At 45.8% G+C, this 15973-nt stretch overlaps 1 protein-coding gene across 3 annotated transcripts in view; it reads left to right on the forward strand.

The window, feature by feature from the left end:
* LOC140714787 (regulator of G-protein signaling 9-like) overlaps positions 1-15973 on the forward strand; it is an 87690-nt gene that overhangs the window by 38358 nt on the left and 33359 nt on the right. For 2 of the 3 annotated variants that reach the window (XM_073026359.1, XM_073026360.1), the window contains exons 7-12: positions 1252-1328; positions 1666-1747; positions 3915-3977; positions 10752-10781; positions 13804-13865; positions 15030-15143. In XM_073026359.1, the coding sequence (XP_072882460.1) occupies positions 1252-1328; positions 1666-1747; positions 3915-3977; positions 10752-10781; positions 13804-13865; positions 15030-15143 (428 nt within the window). Of the gene's footprint in view, positions 1-1251; positions 1329-1665; positions 1748-3914; positions 3987-10751; positions 10782-13803; positions 13866-15029; positions 15144-15973 lie in introns of all 3 variants that reach the window. The other variant, XM_073026358.1, reaches the window with a different exon arrangement.

A 15973-nucleotide genomic window follows, 5' to 3' on the forward strand; every position in this document is an offset into this window, starting at 1 on the left:
GGACTGGACCTCATGCCTCCAGTTACAGGTTGGGACCGCCCACTGGTGAACTTGCTCATTAGCCATTGGCCACCTCCAATGCCAATCAAGGTAGAACATTAGTGCAGTCACTTTATAGTGCCAGAGATCACTGGTTGGGGTTCAGTTTTCACCGCCCTCTGAGGAATTTGTACGTTCTCTCTGGGTGCTCTGGTTTCCTCCAACATTCCAAAGATGTACGAGTTAGAGTTCAAAGTTCAAGGTAAAACTTATTATCAGAGTGCATATATGTCACCATGTACAACCCTGAGATTCTTTTTCCTGCGGGCATACTTAGCGAATCTATAGAACAGTAACTGTAAGCAGGATCAATGAACAACAAACTGTGTAAATGCAAATATAAAATAAATAGCAATAAATAATGAGCATGAAATAACAAGATAAAGAGTCCTTAAAGCGAGACCGTCAGTTGTGGGAACGCCAGAAGTAGAACGAGTGTAGGTATCCCCTTTTGGTTAAGAGCCTGATGGTTGAGGGGTGATTAGTGAGTTGTGGAGTTCGCACATTCTCTCTGTGACTGTGTAGGTTCTTCCCTGGGGTTAATGAGCGAGGTCAGAGGAGAATAGCCAGACTGGTTCAAGCTGACAGGGAGGTGAGAGTAACTCAGATAACAACACATTACAACAGCAGTATGCAGAAGAGCTTCTCCGAACATACAACACATTGAACCTTGAAGTAGATGGGCTACAGCAACGGAAAACCACGAACATACACTCAGTGGCAACTTTATTAGGTACAGAAGCTATTTAACAAAGTGGCCGCTGAGTATGAATGTGCAAAGTCAAAGTCAAGTTTACTTTTGTATCCACATGTGCAGTGGAAAGTTTGCTTGGGGCTGATTCACAAGCGCCGTAAGGGCAGACATAAACCAAACATGAGTTATACACATTGTTATCAGTCTATAACGTTGCTGATGCGATGTTGGGGGGGGGGTGTTTCAAAGGGGGACGAGGAGTTGTGAGTTTACCTTTTCTATTGTAACACACACAAAATGCTGGAGGAACCTAGCAGGTCAGGCAGCGTCTATGGAGAGGAATAAACCGTCAAAGAGTTTAGGGCCAAGACCCGAGACTGAGATGTCAGCTTAGCCTTTCCCTTTTGTGGAAGGGAATGCTGAGTTCCTCCAACATTCTGTGTGTTGATTTGGATATCCAGCATCTTCAGAATCTCTTGTGTTTATCTTTTCCTTGCTTTTTTCTAATTTCTTTTAAGGAAAATTACAACCTCTTGAACAAAAAGATCAATCATAAGTGGGACTTCATCATCATGCAGGCGAAGGAGCAGTACCGGTAGGTCAGGAGTAAGAACGTCCTCTGCATGGGACGGCCGAAATATAGTTGGATGGTTTCAGGGAGCCATGGACTTGGACCCAGTAATGCAGTCACTCTCCATCCTATTCCCCAGTACTGCAGTCTCTATCCATCCCACCCCTCAGTAATGCACTCTCCGTTGCAGCCCCAGTAATGCTGTCTCTATCCGTCCCACCCCTCAGTCACTCTCTGTCCTACCCCCAGTAATGGAAGCCCTCCACATCCCACCTCACTGTCCCAGCGTTGGTCAGTGCGCAGACAGGCACACTAAGCAGTCCTTGAGTGAAGTGATCCTGTTTTTCCTCTTCCCCCACAGAGCAGGCAAAGAACGTAAGAAAGCAGATAGGTTCGTTCTGGATTGTCAGGAGAGAGCCTATTGGCTGGTGCACAGACCAGAGGTAAGTTCTGATCAGCTATCCCGAATACCACCACATTTGTTCTCCAACAGAAAGGCGAAGTATTATTGGCCAGTAAGGACTTCTCTTGTAGTGACATAGGACAGGCAACAGCTAATTTCTGTACAGCATTCCCACTAGCGGTGATATGATAGTGATTGATTATTGGTGATGGTGATGAAGGGATACGTTTGGGCAAAGCACTGAGGAGAGCTCCCTTGTCTTCATCAAATCTCTTCCCAGAATCGTCCACTTCATGGGAGAGAAGATGAGGTCTTGGTTTAACAGACATAGGTTCGTAGAACTTCACAGCAAGGAAACAGGCTCTTCAGGTCTGCTTGTCCATTTTGACCAAATTCCCTAACTGAGCCAGTCCCATCTACACGCATTTATCCCCTATCCCTCTGAACTGTTTCCGTTTGTGTAGTGGTGTCGGTTTATTATTGTCTCATGTATCAAGGTACAGTGGAAAGCTTGTCTTCCATTCTGTACCTGGTGGGTCTCTGAAACCTTGTGCCTACCAACTAGCGGGAGTGTTCAATCTCTCACTGCTGCAGTCAGAGATTTCCACACGTGTCAAAAGGGCAACAATCAGACATTGCCCAAGAACAACAAGGATTGGTCATGGCTAGTGTGAAGTATTGGTTTTAGAATAATGACCTCCCTTAGCACTTACTATGGACAGATAACTTACCCATGTGTATTGATCTGTTCCCTCTCCATCTCCCTCTCCACCTCCCCTTCTCCCTCTCCACCTCCCATTCTCCCTCTCCACCTCCCCATCTCCCTCTCCACCTCCCCATCTCCCTCTCCACCTCCCCTTCTCCCTCTCCACCTCCCCTTCTCCCTCTCCACCTCCCCATCTCCCTCTCCACCTCCCCTTCTCCCTCTCCACCTCTCCCTCCCAGATTTACAAACTTGCTCTCCACTCCACATTGACAAATACAGTATTGTGATAAAGTCTTAGACACCTTAGCTATACATATGTGCCTAAGACTTTTGCACAGTACCGTATACTTATAGTAATTTAGTTTTTATTATTATATACTGCTGCCGCAAAACAACAAATTTCACAACGTATGCCAATAATATTAAACCTCATGCTGGAGGAACTCAGTAGGCCAGTCAGCATCTATGGAGAAGGGTACACAGTCGATGTTTCGGCCCAAGACCCTTCATCAGGACTGGGGAGGAAGGGGAGAAGGTGGGAGGAGGGGAGAAGGTGGGAGGAGGGGAGGAAGGGGAGAAGGTTGGAGGAGGGGAGGAAGGGGAGAAGGTGGGAGGAGGGGAGGAAGGGGAGAAGGTTGGAGGAGGGGAGGAAGAAGTACAAGGTGAGAGGCGGAGAAAGCTGGAGGAATCAATGTTCACGTCATCAAGGAGGTGCCCCAACCCGTTGACATAAACATCGATTAATCGAACTCCTGGTATGCCCCCCTTCACCGTTTCCAATTCCCTGTTCTCCCTCTCACCTCATCTCCTTAACTGCCCATCACCTCCCTCTGGTGCTCCTCTCCCACCCTTTTTTACATTTCCTCTCCTATCAGATTCCCGCTTCTCCAGTCTCTTTAACAAATCAACTTCCCAGCTCTTTACTTCACCACTCCCCCTCTCCCAGTTTCACCTATCTCCTACTACTTTATACTTCTTTCTCCCTGTCCCCACCCTCCTACTCTGACTTCTCCCCTTCCTTTCCAGTCCTGAATAAAGGTCTCGGCCCGAGATGTTTCACCAGACCAAATCGTTACACAGTGCATTGAGCTAGAATAGGGTAAAACAATAACAATGCAGAATAAAGTGTAAAAGTTACCAAAAAAAAAGTGCAGGGCAGATAAACGATTGAAGTGCAAGATGATAACAAGGTAGATTGTGAGGCCAAGAGTCTATCTTACTGTACAAGAGCTTTGTTCAAGACTCTGATAACAGTGGAATGGATGTTATCTTTGAGCCTGGTCGTACGTGCTTCCAGTCTTGTATCTTCTGCCCAGAGAGGAGAGAAGAGAGAATATCCAGGGTGGGTGGGATCTTTGATTATGAATGTCTGGGCAGGTGGGGTCTTTGATTACACTCACTGCTCTATGAAAGATTGGGAATCTGCTTGTGTGCTCCTGAATACATCCTCTTTGATCACACTAGTTAAGTTGCTTGTTAACATCGTCTCTTTTTCCAACAGCCGGGCTCCCTGGATGCGCTGGACTATGGCATTAACCGAGCCACTGACCCTAATGTGAATAAGGTAGAACAGGTGAGACCACGTTCATGGTTTGGACCCTCTGAATTAGTAGTGGGGGTCTCCTGCCTTGAGTGGGGCAGCGATCAGAAACGACTGACTTCCCCACCCTGCGGCTGACGCTTCTTCCCCCCTGCAGTGTGTTCCTATCGTAATTCTCCTTTGCTGGGTCCTCAAGGTCTAGGGTGGCCTCTTCCACCTATGTTCTAGGGTTCTGAGGTCAATGTGGAACCTACAAATGGTCCAGAGGTGCTTGACTGAGTGGGAGAGTGAGGAGCTTGGGATGCACTCTGTTCCTCTGCATCGTGACAGGACACAATGCTGGTGATGTTGTTCGGTTGTCAGAGGCAGAGTGTTAATGCAGGTCACCTTCCATCTGAGGACGTCCTACCACAGGTGCTCCAGGACAAGACTGCAACTTCCAAATCTCTTCAGAAGGTTCCGTGTTCTCTGACCCCACCAAGAACACCTTAATTGTGAGTTATATAATAATGAGAGGTATAGTTTGGGTAGATTTTTTCCCAGGGAAGAAGTGTCAACCGACACTAGAGGAACTCAGCAGGTCAGGCAGCACACATGGAGGGGAATAAACAGTCAATGATTTGGGTCAAGACCCTCCATCAAGACTGGAAAGGGGGAAATGACTCTTGGCCCGGATATATTTGCTGTGCGACATTCTTCAGTGCTGTGTAATCGTGAATTGGGTCCACTTTGATCTTTCAGTGTTGTTTCGGAAAGGCTCGCCAAACTCTTAGGATTATTAATCCTTAGAGAAATAACTTGGATGGTCGGTGAAGGGTGTGAAAACTAAAGGAATAAGAATGTAACTAATTGTCAATACGCTTGCCATTTGACGCAAAATAGGTTTTTAGTGGCTAATATAATTTAATTATTATGTACTAAGCTAATTGTATGGAGAAAGAGCGTTATCAATTGAAGGAAGCACATTTATTTAAAAAAAGACTGGAAAGGAAGGGGGCAGGAGCAGGAATAAAAGGGTGGAGAGGAGGGGGAGGAGTATCTGGAATGTGTTGCCACAGGTGACTCAAAATATACAGGGATATAGATCGTGCAGCCACAAGAGATTTCGTTTAATTCAGCATTGTATTTGGCATTGTGTTCGGCAGAGGCGTCTGTGCTCTGCTTGTCTGTGTTCTTTGCTTATCTTTATTGTCTGCACAATTTGTTGTTTTCTGCACACTGGATGTTTGTCGATCTTTTTTCCTTTCTTTATTTTGTGGCTGCCTGTTAGGAGACAAATCTCAAGGTTGTGTAAATGTACATACTTTGATAATAAATGTACTTTGAACTTTAACACGTTGCTTTAGACAATGGGTTGCGGTCTTGCCCCTGTCTCCATAAACTCCAGACCTACAACCCCTCTATATCGTCACTAGGGTTGGGCTTGTCTCTGGTGACAAGGCTCAAGATTTCCTACATACACCTCACCCTCCAACCCTCCAACCCTCACTCCGCTCTCAGAGTCAGAATCTGAATGGGGTTTACTATCACTGATACATGTCATGACATTTGTGATTTTGTGGCAGAAGTACACTGCAAGACGTACTTTGGTTTGACAGCTCTTACCTCTGTCTAACAGCACTCCTGTTACGGGGTTGGGGTGATTCTGCAGTGTGAAAGGGACTGTATATGCCCAGTGGCCACTTTATTAGGTACACCTGTAGACCTGTACACCAGATTGATAAGCAAATACCGAATCAGCCAATCATGCGGCAGCAACTCAATGCAGACAAGCCTGCAGGTGTGGTCAAGAGGTTCACTTATTGTTCAGACTGAACATCAGAGTGGGGAAGAAATGTGGACTAAGTCACTTTGACTGTGGAATGTTACTGGTGCCAGATGGGGTGGTTTGAGTATCTCAGAAGCTGCTGATTTTCATGCATATCAGTCTCTAGATTTTACAGAAAGTGGTGTGAAAAACAATAAAAAAGACCAGTGAGCGGCAGTTCTGTGGGTGAAAATGCCTTGTTAATGAGAGCGGTCAGAGGAGAATGGCCAGACTGGTTCAAGCTGACAGGAAGGCGACAGTAACTCAAATAATCACCTGTTACAATAGTGGTGTGCAGAAGAGCATCTCTGAACACACAACACGTTGAACCTTGAAGTGGATGGGCTACAGCAGCAGAAGACCATGAACTTGCACTCAGTGGCCACTGAGTGAACATACATGTTGTTTTTAGGGTGGGGAAGGATTGCAGTGAAAGTGAGTGGGAGCCACGGCTCTGGCCCTCTAACTGGGGGCACTCCGAAGCACAGTGTCCAGACAGCAGGAACCAACTACCCAGGCGACCGAGGTTTCCTGCCTCAATGACGCTAGCACTCTCGCATCCACTGGGGTGAAGTGTTTTACTTTGAGAGGTTGGTGGTGAAACCTATCAACTCCTGCCCCAGAAGTGACATGGATCCACTTCAGTTTGCCGACCTTCACAACAGGTCAACAGCAGATGCCATTTTTATTGGCTCTTCCCAGAGCCCTGAAACATCTGGACAGTGAAGATGCACACATCAGGACGTTCTTCATTGACTACAGCTCAGCATTTAACACCATCATTCCTTCAAAACTAATTACCAAACACCTAGACCTGGGCCTCGATACCTCCTTCTGTAACTGAATCCTCGACTTCCTCACTTGCAGACACCAGTCAGTTCGTATTGGCAACAATATCTCCTGCACAATCGCCATCAGCAAGATGCACCACAAGGCCGTGTGCTTAGCCCCGTGTTGTCTTATAGTTAAGTTAAGCTATAGTTTTTCACAAGTTCTGTAGTAGTTTATTCCTGTCAATGTCTGCGAGAAGGTGAATCTCAGGCACTGTTCCCTCGAAGCTGCGTGGCTACGTGACCGCAGAGTAACTGAAATACTCCCGTGCATGTAGCCTTTAGTGCCACACAGATGGAACTTGCTTTTCTATAATGCTAATATAATGTTGAAACCTATATTAATATAATTGTGAAATACCCTGTAATTAACTGTGTAAATGAATATAATCCATAAATTTCCTAAGTAATAAATGTACCAGAAACTTTGAAATATTTGAGAGCTTCAATGTACAGTATTTACATCATCAGTGTTTCAAGTTACGAATTGTAACAGCAAACACAGAATGGAAGTCAGTAATTCATTGTTAATAAATCACCGGCCCACTGAATGTTGACGCTGTAATACGCATATTACAACCAAAAAAAAATTTGAAGGGCCACGTAGTTTTCAGGCCATGTAGAAATTTCCTGCTCGGAGCTGTAAAAAGAAATTTGAGAGAACATTGCTCTCAGGGTTTGTATGTAGTGACATACAGTATATGTACTTTGATCATCGATGTACTGTGAACTTTGAAATTTACTTTGACCTTGAAGTGCTGTCAGGGGATAACCCTTTTCTGTCATCCCCCAAACTTCAGCAGGGACCTTCAGTGTCTCGCTGAATGGTGAAAGTGGAGTCTTCAAACTGCAGAACAAACATTTAACAATCTTTAGATCTAATGTCACAAGACGGTGGTTGAGAAATCAGATGTTGGGGGATGGTGTGTGGTGTTGTGGGACCAATCGGGTTGGGAAACCACCCTGTGAATCACAGCGCACCACATGATCAGTAATAACACTCTGACCGTATCAGTTTAAACTTTGATCTTATAAAGTCTGTAAACACAAGAGATTCTGAGAATGCCGGAAATCCAGAGCAACAGAAAATGCTGGAGGAACTCAGCAGGTCAGGGCGCATCTATGGAGGGGAGTAAACAGTCAACGTTTCAGGCTGAGACCCTTCATCCGGACTGGAAAGGAAGGGGGAGGATGTCAGAATAAAAAGGTGGAGTGAGAGGAAGGAGGATTGCTAGAAGGCGATGGATGAAATCAGGTGGGTGGGGGAGGGGTGAAAAAAGAAGCTGGGAGTGATGGGTGGAAAAGGCAAAGGGCTGGAGATGAAGAAATCTGATAGGAGAGGAAAGTGGACCGTGGAAAGAAGGGACACCGGGAGAGGTGATAGGCAGGTGAGGAGGAGAAGAGGTAAGAGGCCAGATGGGGAATACAAAAAGAGGGAAGGGGGGAGTGTGGAATTACCAGAGGGAGAAATCAATGTTCATGCCATCTCCAATCATTCCAGATGAGGCAACACTTCACTTGCGAACCTGTTGCTGTTGTCTATTGTATCTGGTGCTCCCGATGCATCCTCCTCCACATTGGTGAGATCTTGCCTAGATTGGGGGACCGCTTTGTCGAGCACCTCCGCTCCATCTGCAAAAAGTGGAATTCCCCGGCGGCCAACCATTTTAATTCCTATCCCAATTCCCGTTCCAACATGTCGGTCTACGGCCTCATCTTCTGCTGCGATGAGGAGCAACCCCTCATACTCCATCTGCCTAGCCTCCAACCTGATGGCACGAACATGGATTTTCCCTTCTGGTAATTCTTCTCCTTCCCACTTCCTCTACTCCCCACTCTGGCCGCTTACCTCGTCTCCTCACCTGATGAAGGGTCTCGGCCGGAAATGTTGACTGCCTGTTCACTTCCATAGATGTTGCCTGACGTTGTAAAGTTTGTGCCTAGCATCCGTTACTGATGTACAAAGCCGCAGATAGCAAGTCTGAGCAACTAAATCTCTCCATTTTTTCTGTTCTTTTGCAGACTCTTCATTCAGACTCTCCTTCCATTCACACTCTTCCTGTCCATTAGTGTGCTGTCTCTGTCCCTCTCCAAATCTACAGATCTTTCATCAGGCAAAAGACCACCATCTTTTATTGTGTAACCTCCTTGTCTCTCTCTCTCCCTGACCTACCCCACCTCCCCTTTCTCTCATTAGATATCAGTGGGCTCTCCTACAGGTTTGTCTTAGCACCTTCTCCCCTCTCTTGCCCCCCCCCGCCTTCTCCCCTCTCCCCCGTTCACAAACCTCGTAGCTGTTGCTAAGTCATTGAGTGTGGATCTTCAGGCTCTTGTGCCGGCTCCTCGATGGTAGCAATGAGAGGAGGGCATGGATAGTGAGGGCTCTTGATGATGGACACTGTCTCCGTGAAGCATGGCCGCTTGAAGATGTCTTCGACGGTGGGACAGAGCTAATTCGAAATGTGATGAATTTGAAACCATTCCATGGGAAAGGCAAATAAAAAAGGAAATTCTGGCAAATAAAAAAGGAAATTCTGGAAAGACTCAGCGGGGTCAGCAGCCTCCTTGACAGAAAAAGTCAGCGGTTCAGATCATGACATTTCATCAAAGTATCCTTTCCCTGCTCTGCTCAGATTGTTTCTGTCACCTGATTCACACTCAGTGGGTTCTTTTTTCCCTCTCCTGTCAAGAGTTCCAATTCGCCACCACCCTTCCACATCAACATATCTTTGTCTTATAAAGAAAATGTCACTGTAATTATTCCATATAACCTTATTAATTGATCCATATGTATGAATATGCAGATGACTGGGTTGGATTCTGTGAAAATTATCAGCTGCTGCAAAAAATGGCTTATACCAAGACTCAATCCATTTAAGTAGTTTAAATGCATTAAGGATAATGATCTGCTTCTGGCAAAGGATTTTCAGATGATTATTTATAAGGTCTCTGAAGCAAGGTTTCCAGGCTCTGCAGCTGTTTTGTGGATTATTCGCAAGATTTGAGCCGTGCGAATTGAAAGCCTTGATTTGGCCGGAATCCACTGGAACCCAGCTAGCTGGTGGTGGGGATGGATGTGGAATGGGCAGCTGCAGTGCCCTCTTGTGGTGGTCACTGTCTCCCCCGATTATTCTTCACCTCACCAGCAGAGGGCAGAGTAGACAGAGGAAAGACTGAAACACATTTCAGAATCAGGTCTATTATCACTGACATATGCCAGTGATATTAAATCTGATTCTGTTGTGTATATATTTAAAATAAATATTTACATTTTTTTAATATTAAATAAGTAGTGCAAAACAGAGCAAAAATTAGTGAGGCAACACGAGTGAATCTGCAGATGCACCATTCAGAATTCTGATTATGGAGGGGAGGAAGCTGTTCCTAAGATGTTGAGGGAGTGTCTTCAGGTTCCTGTACCTCCACCTTGATGGTAGTAATGAGAAGAGGGCATGTCCTGGGTGGTGGTCCTCAGTGATGGAAGATGCTGCTCTTTTGAGGCATCACCTTTCGAAGATACCTGTTTTGAAGATGATATTAGGGGATTTTCTGCTGTTGTGTTTTGCCAGGCCTGTTTCTGGGCTCTGTGACTCGAAAATTCCTCAGGCACTTCCCTCTTCCCTGTGTGAATTTCATCAGGCATTTTTGCATGTTCTGTGCTGTAACAATAGCATTTGCCTTGATGAAACTTAATCAATAGTAAACTAACTTACCTCCTGCCCAATCCCCACACTCCACACCCTGCATACAACAGTCTGGTCAAAAAATACATTCAGTCTGTTTGTTCCGGTGTGTAGAGAATTTATAGAACATAGAACAGTACAGCACAGTACAGACCCTTCAGCCCACCATGTTGTGCTGACCTTTTAACCTTCTTGAAGGTCAATCCTACCCTTCCCTCCCATGTAGCCTGCTGGGTGTGTGTGTGTGTGTGTGTGTGTGTGTGTGTGTGTGTGTGTGTGTGTGTGTGTGTGTGTGTGTGTGTGTGTGTGTGTGTGTGTGTGTGTGTGTGTGTGTGTGTGTGTGTGTGTGTGTGTGGTCTGCACTGTCAACAACACCCAAAGACAGATCTCTGTTCTGGCCCTGTGTACTGCATGTGAAGATGTCTTTTAGTTACATTACAGTACTATTAATTACTTTGCAATTCTTTTTCTCCACCAGAGAAAGACTTATGACTCTTACAGGAGGGAGGTAGGTATTGTGGTTTGTACGTTATTTTATTTCCAGGGAGGGGATTTTCCTGTAAGATTTGGAAGGGAATGCAGATTGTTGTGGTTTATTTTATCCAAAATAGAATTAAAGGAAATTTATGTGACTGGAGGCCATTCAGCCCATTGTACCTGTGTCTGTTGGGGTCAAATCCTGGTTTACTGGTTTATGGGTCTGTACCCCTGTCTCTCCAAGCACACAGCTAGCTCTGTGTGAAAGTGCTGAAAGTTCTTACCTCTCTACCTTTTCAGGCACCCAGCACCCTCGGGGTGAGGGCATTTCCATCATCTCCCCACCAATCCTTCTGCACACCTCGTCACTCATGTTTTGAACCCTGCGGTAAGGGAAACAAGTCCTTCAAAAGTAGGCTGCCCACCCCTCACCTCCCTGAACTTCACTGTTCCCTCTTTGGTGCACGGTTGCACGGTGACTGAAATGCTGCCGCGCACGTAGCCTCTATTGCTGCGCGGCTTGCGTTTTCTTTTATATAACGTGCCGCGCAGTTTTCAGGCTGTGTAAAATTTTCCTGCTCAGAGCAATGGTTGGTCTGTGCGGCTGTAAAAAAAAATAAAATAAAATTGGAGGGAATGTTGCTCAGCTTCCCTTGTTGCGAAGTAGAAAGGCTCTTTCCTGTAGTCGAGAACCAGATGGTACAGTCCCAGAATAGGACGTCCCTTTAGAACGGAGATGAGGAGGAGTTTCTTTAGGCAGAGGGTGGAGAATCTGGGAATTCACTGCCACAGACGATTGTGGAGGCCAAGTCTTCAGGGTACTTAAAGCGAAAGCTGATAGGTTCTTGACTAGTCAGGGTGTCAAAGGGAAGGAGAATGGCATTGAGAGCAATAGTAAATCAGTCATGATAGAATGGTGGAGCAGACTAGCTGGACTGAATGGCCTAATTCTGATCCTATGCCTTATGGTCTGATGGGAAGTTCCCAGCCTTTCCAGTCTGGCTTCATGGTCTGTGTCCACCAATATCTCTGCTACATACCCTCTCTAATCAGGTTTCTCCTGTAAAATGGTGAGTAGACCTGTATCCAGCACTCAAGCCTAACTGGTGATGTATGATGCTGCATCACCTCCCTGTTCTTGCGTTCAACCCAATGCCTTCACTAACAAAGGAAACTAGTCCCTTCCCTGCAGCTTCCTTCTTTACCTTTAAGGATCCCTGGACTTTCAATCCAACACCCTTGTCTTGCCTCTCCACACCACTTGGTATTCTCCCACTTAATGTGCATTTCCTTGCCTTGAGGTTCCTTCTCAAACACACCACCTCACACTCCTCTCGATTAAATTCCTATCCCACTCACCTGGCCATCTAAATCCCCGTGAAAATAAAAACAATAACAGCAGATGCTGTAAATCTGAAATAAAAGCCGAAAACACTATTCAGGCGAGGCAGCTCCTGTGGAAAGAGAAACAGATTTCACAAGGTCCCAGACTTAAAGCATTACTCTTGTTTCTTTTCCCACAGATGCTGTGTCTCCAGCATTTAATTTCAGCTTCCTGCAGTCCAAACCTTTCCCCTGTGAATCACAGAGAATTGTACAACCCTCTGCAAACCTCGTCACTGATTTAAATATAAACCATTACAAAAAGGGAAGACTGAGGCTTGCGGGCGGCCCTTCCGTTTACAGCCACTGAGCCAATTCTGATCCAATTTGCCACTCTCCAAGGGATTTCACTTTATTGACTGACTTGTATATGGGAGCTGGTCTAAAGGTTTCCCCTAAGTAAACAAAGAGATAGACTTTAGCAAAGCTTTTGAGAACTTCACCACCCCCATCGACCCTCCCTGTTATCTTTGGTTTCATCAGACACAACCTCCCCTTAACCAGTCTATGCTGAATGTCCCTGGTTAATCCACACCTTTTTATACTGTCCATCTTAATTGGTTGCAATAGTTTTCACACCACTGAAATTAACTAGCCAGTAATTAATTGATTTAGTCTTCTTAACCATTTACCTCTGTTTGACAATCGTACCACGTTAGCTGTCTGTCCATCTGCTAGCTTCACTGCTGTGGTCAGGAGGGGTCACTTGTGATGGACAGAGGCTCCACCCTTTGGACATTTATTTACTTTCAAAGACGATTAACCCCTTCATGAATCCTGTTGCTGTCCCTACCTATCTCCAATCTCCACACATTTCCTCCCGTGAGGACTGCGTTGATAATGGCCCGTCTCTTCCTAAAAGCCAGCAATCTATTTCAGTGGTGCCAAGTTTGTAGTGCCCGGATTGTGAAACTGCTCGCTTCAAGTCGAGTCTCTTGTCCGGTGCGCAAGTGCATCGAGGTTCGAATGCAGTGAGAAACATGTTGCAGCAGCATCACAGGTACCGAGTTACAGACCACACACGCTGGGTTAGACCTTCTCTCGGTAATTAGTTCAGAAACAATTTTAGACGATAGATATTTGTCACATGTACAGGTACTTCGAAATACGCCAATTGCATCGGCGAGCAACAAAGTCCGAGGATGTGCAGGGGGCAGCCCGCAAGCGCCATCGTGCTTCTGGCACCGAAATAGCTTGAACGCCACTCACTAACCCTAATCCATACGTCACTTGGAATGTGGGAGAGGACCCACCCGGTCACGGGGAGAGCGTACAAGCTCCTTATAAACAACAGCAGAATTGAACCTGGGTCACTGACGCTGTAGTAGTGTCACACTAACTGTTACACTACCGCCCTGCCTGTGGTTTAAGTAATAATCATAATAATACTCTATTGATCTCGAGTGGGAAATCCTTTCGTTGCAGCAGCAACATTTAAAAACACTCTTAGCAGTTTGCAAACATAACTAATAATAAAAACTGAATAGTAATAGAGTAAAAATAGTGTACCAAAGTGCAATAATACTGTAAGGAATAATAAAGCAGAGACTACTGTGCTATGATGTGTGTTTTCCTGTCGCACAGAGATGATCTGTTGTAAATGTTGTATAAATCCTTGAGTTTGTAGCATTATGGAACAGTCTTTATGGGAACTGTTGTTTCTCTGTTAGATCATGTACTATCAACAAGCCCTGGTGAGGTCCAGAGTGAAGTCCTCCGTCTCACTGGGAGGGTAAGTACCTGCTTCACTCAGGAGAGGTGTTAAGCTGCTGCTGTTTCCTTCGACCCCTCACTGTTTGCAGGTCTGCACGGGAAGCTGAAGCGATGTAACACCAGCGCTGGTGGTCTGGAGTTTTAGGAGAGCCTGGGCAGGAGGGGGTTAATTCCTGTGGCGTGAGGGAGGCTGAGGGGTGACCTCATGGAGGCTTATACAGTCATGAGGGGCATAGAGAGGGTGGACTGTCAACTGTTAGGACGGGGTCTGAGGTAAGAGGGGAAGGGTTTAAAGGGGATCTGAGGACAGCTTGTTCGCACGCTGGTTTGTGTGTACGTGGACCATGCTGCCTCTGGAGGTGGTGGAGGCAGGTACAGGTGTAATGTTTGGACAGGTTCATGGATAGGAAAGGTTTAGTGCTAGGATCCCCAGCCTGGGGTCCACAGACCCTCTCGGCTAATAGTAGGAGTCCGTGGCATGAGAAAAGTTTGGGAACCCCTGGTTGAAGGATACGGACCAAACACAGGCAAATAGTTCTTGCTTAGATACACATCTTGGTCAGCATAGACAGGTTGGGCAGAAGGGCCTGTTTCTGTACTGTATCACCCTATGACTGTATCTACATTAGATATCTGAGCCAGAGTGTAAAGGAGTGAGTGCACAGATGGGTGTCGCGAGATAGTGTGATTACGACATGACTGTTTACATAGGAAATACTCAAAATGTTTGCGGATGTTTCTGTTCTAATTGAGGAGCCATCGTCAGTGCACAGTTGAGGGTGTTGTCTCCTCAGGATACTGACCCTGGAGGAGTATATAAACTGGCATCCTGAGGCAACAGCACCATCAACGGCACACTGATGATGGCTTCTCGATTAGAGCCAAAACGTCTGCAAACATTTTGCCAAAGCTCAACGACCAACCAAACAGCCAGCCTGAGCTACCAATATTTCAAAAGGAAATGCTCTTTACAAATCAGGATGTGTAAAGTTATATTGTGTAAAGTTAGTATAAGAATGCACAGGAAATATGTAGGTTTGATATATCTCATCTTGGTATATATTATATACATTAGTTTAACATTCAATGGAAGATACAGCATTTACTTTGATGTGCAATAATTTCACGGTCTGAGTTGTACTGTGGCAAGGATTAACACCGTTATTGTTCGTTCTTCCCTCAGCATTTTGAAATATTGTGAACAGTATTTCACCCACGACCCCATAATGTCAGGGTGCCTTCCCAGCAACCCCTGGATTACTGATGATACAATGATCTGGGAGCTCAACACCCCGATGTAAGTACTGCCAGCGTCAGAATCAGGTTTATTATCTCCGGCATGTGTTGTGAAATTTGTTAACTTAGCAGCAGCAGTTCAATGCAATACATAATCTAGAATAAATAAATTTATTTATCTCTCCGGTCCTGTTCACCCTGTACACATCAGACTTCCAATATAACTCGGAGTCCTGCCATGTGCAGAAGTTCGCTGATGACACGGCCATAGTGGGGTGTGTCAGGAATGGACAGGAGGAGGAGTATAGGAAACTGATACAGGACTTTGTGATATGGTGCAACTCAAACTATCTGCGTCTCAATATCACCAAGACCAAGGAGATGGTGGTGGACTTTAGGAGATCTAGGCCTCATATGGAGCCAGTGATCATTAATGGAGAATGTGTGGAGCAGGTTAAGACCTACAAGTATCTGGGAGTACAGTTAGACGAGAAGCTAGACTGGACTGCCAACACAGATGCCTTGTGCAGGAAGGCACAGAGGCGACTGTACTTCCTTAGAAGGTTGGCGTCATTCAATGTCTGTGGTGAGATGCTGAAGATGTTCTATAGGTCAGTTGTGGAGAGCGCCCTCTTCTTTGTGGTGGCGTGTTGGGGAGGAAGCATTAAGAAGAGGGACGCCTCACGTCTTAATAAGCTGGTAAGGAAGGCGGGCTCTGTCATGGGCAAAGTACTGGAGAGTTTAACATCGGTAGCTGAGCGAAGGGCGCTGAGTAGGCTACGGTCAATTATGGAAAACTCTGAACATCCTCTACATAGCACCATCCAGAGACAGAGAAGCAGTTTCAGCGACAGGTTACTATCGATGCAATGCTCCTCAGACAGGATGAAG

Source organism: Hemitrygon akajei, chromosome 22, assembly GCF_048418815.1.
Source record: "Hemitrygon akajei chromosome 22, sHemAka1.3, whole genome shotgun sequence".
NCBI lineage: Eukaryota > Metazoa > Chordata > Chondrichthyes > Myliobatiformes > Dasyatidae > Hemitrygon > Hemitrygon akajei.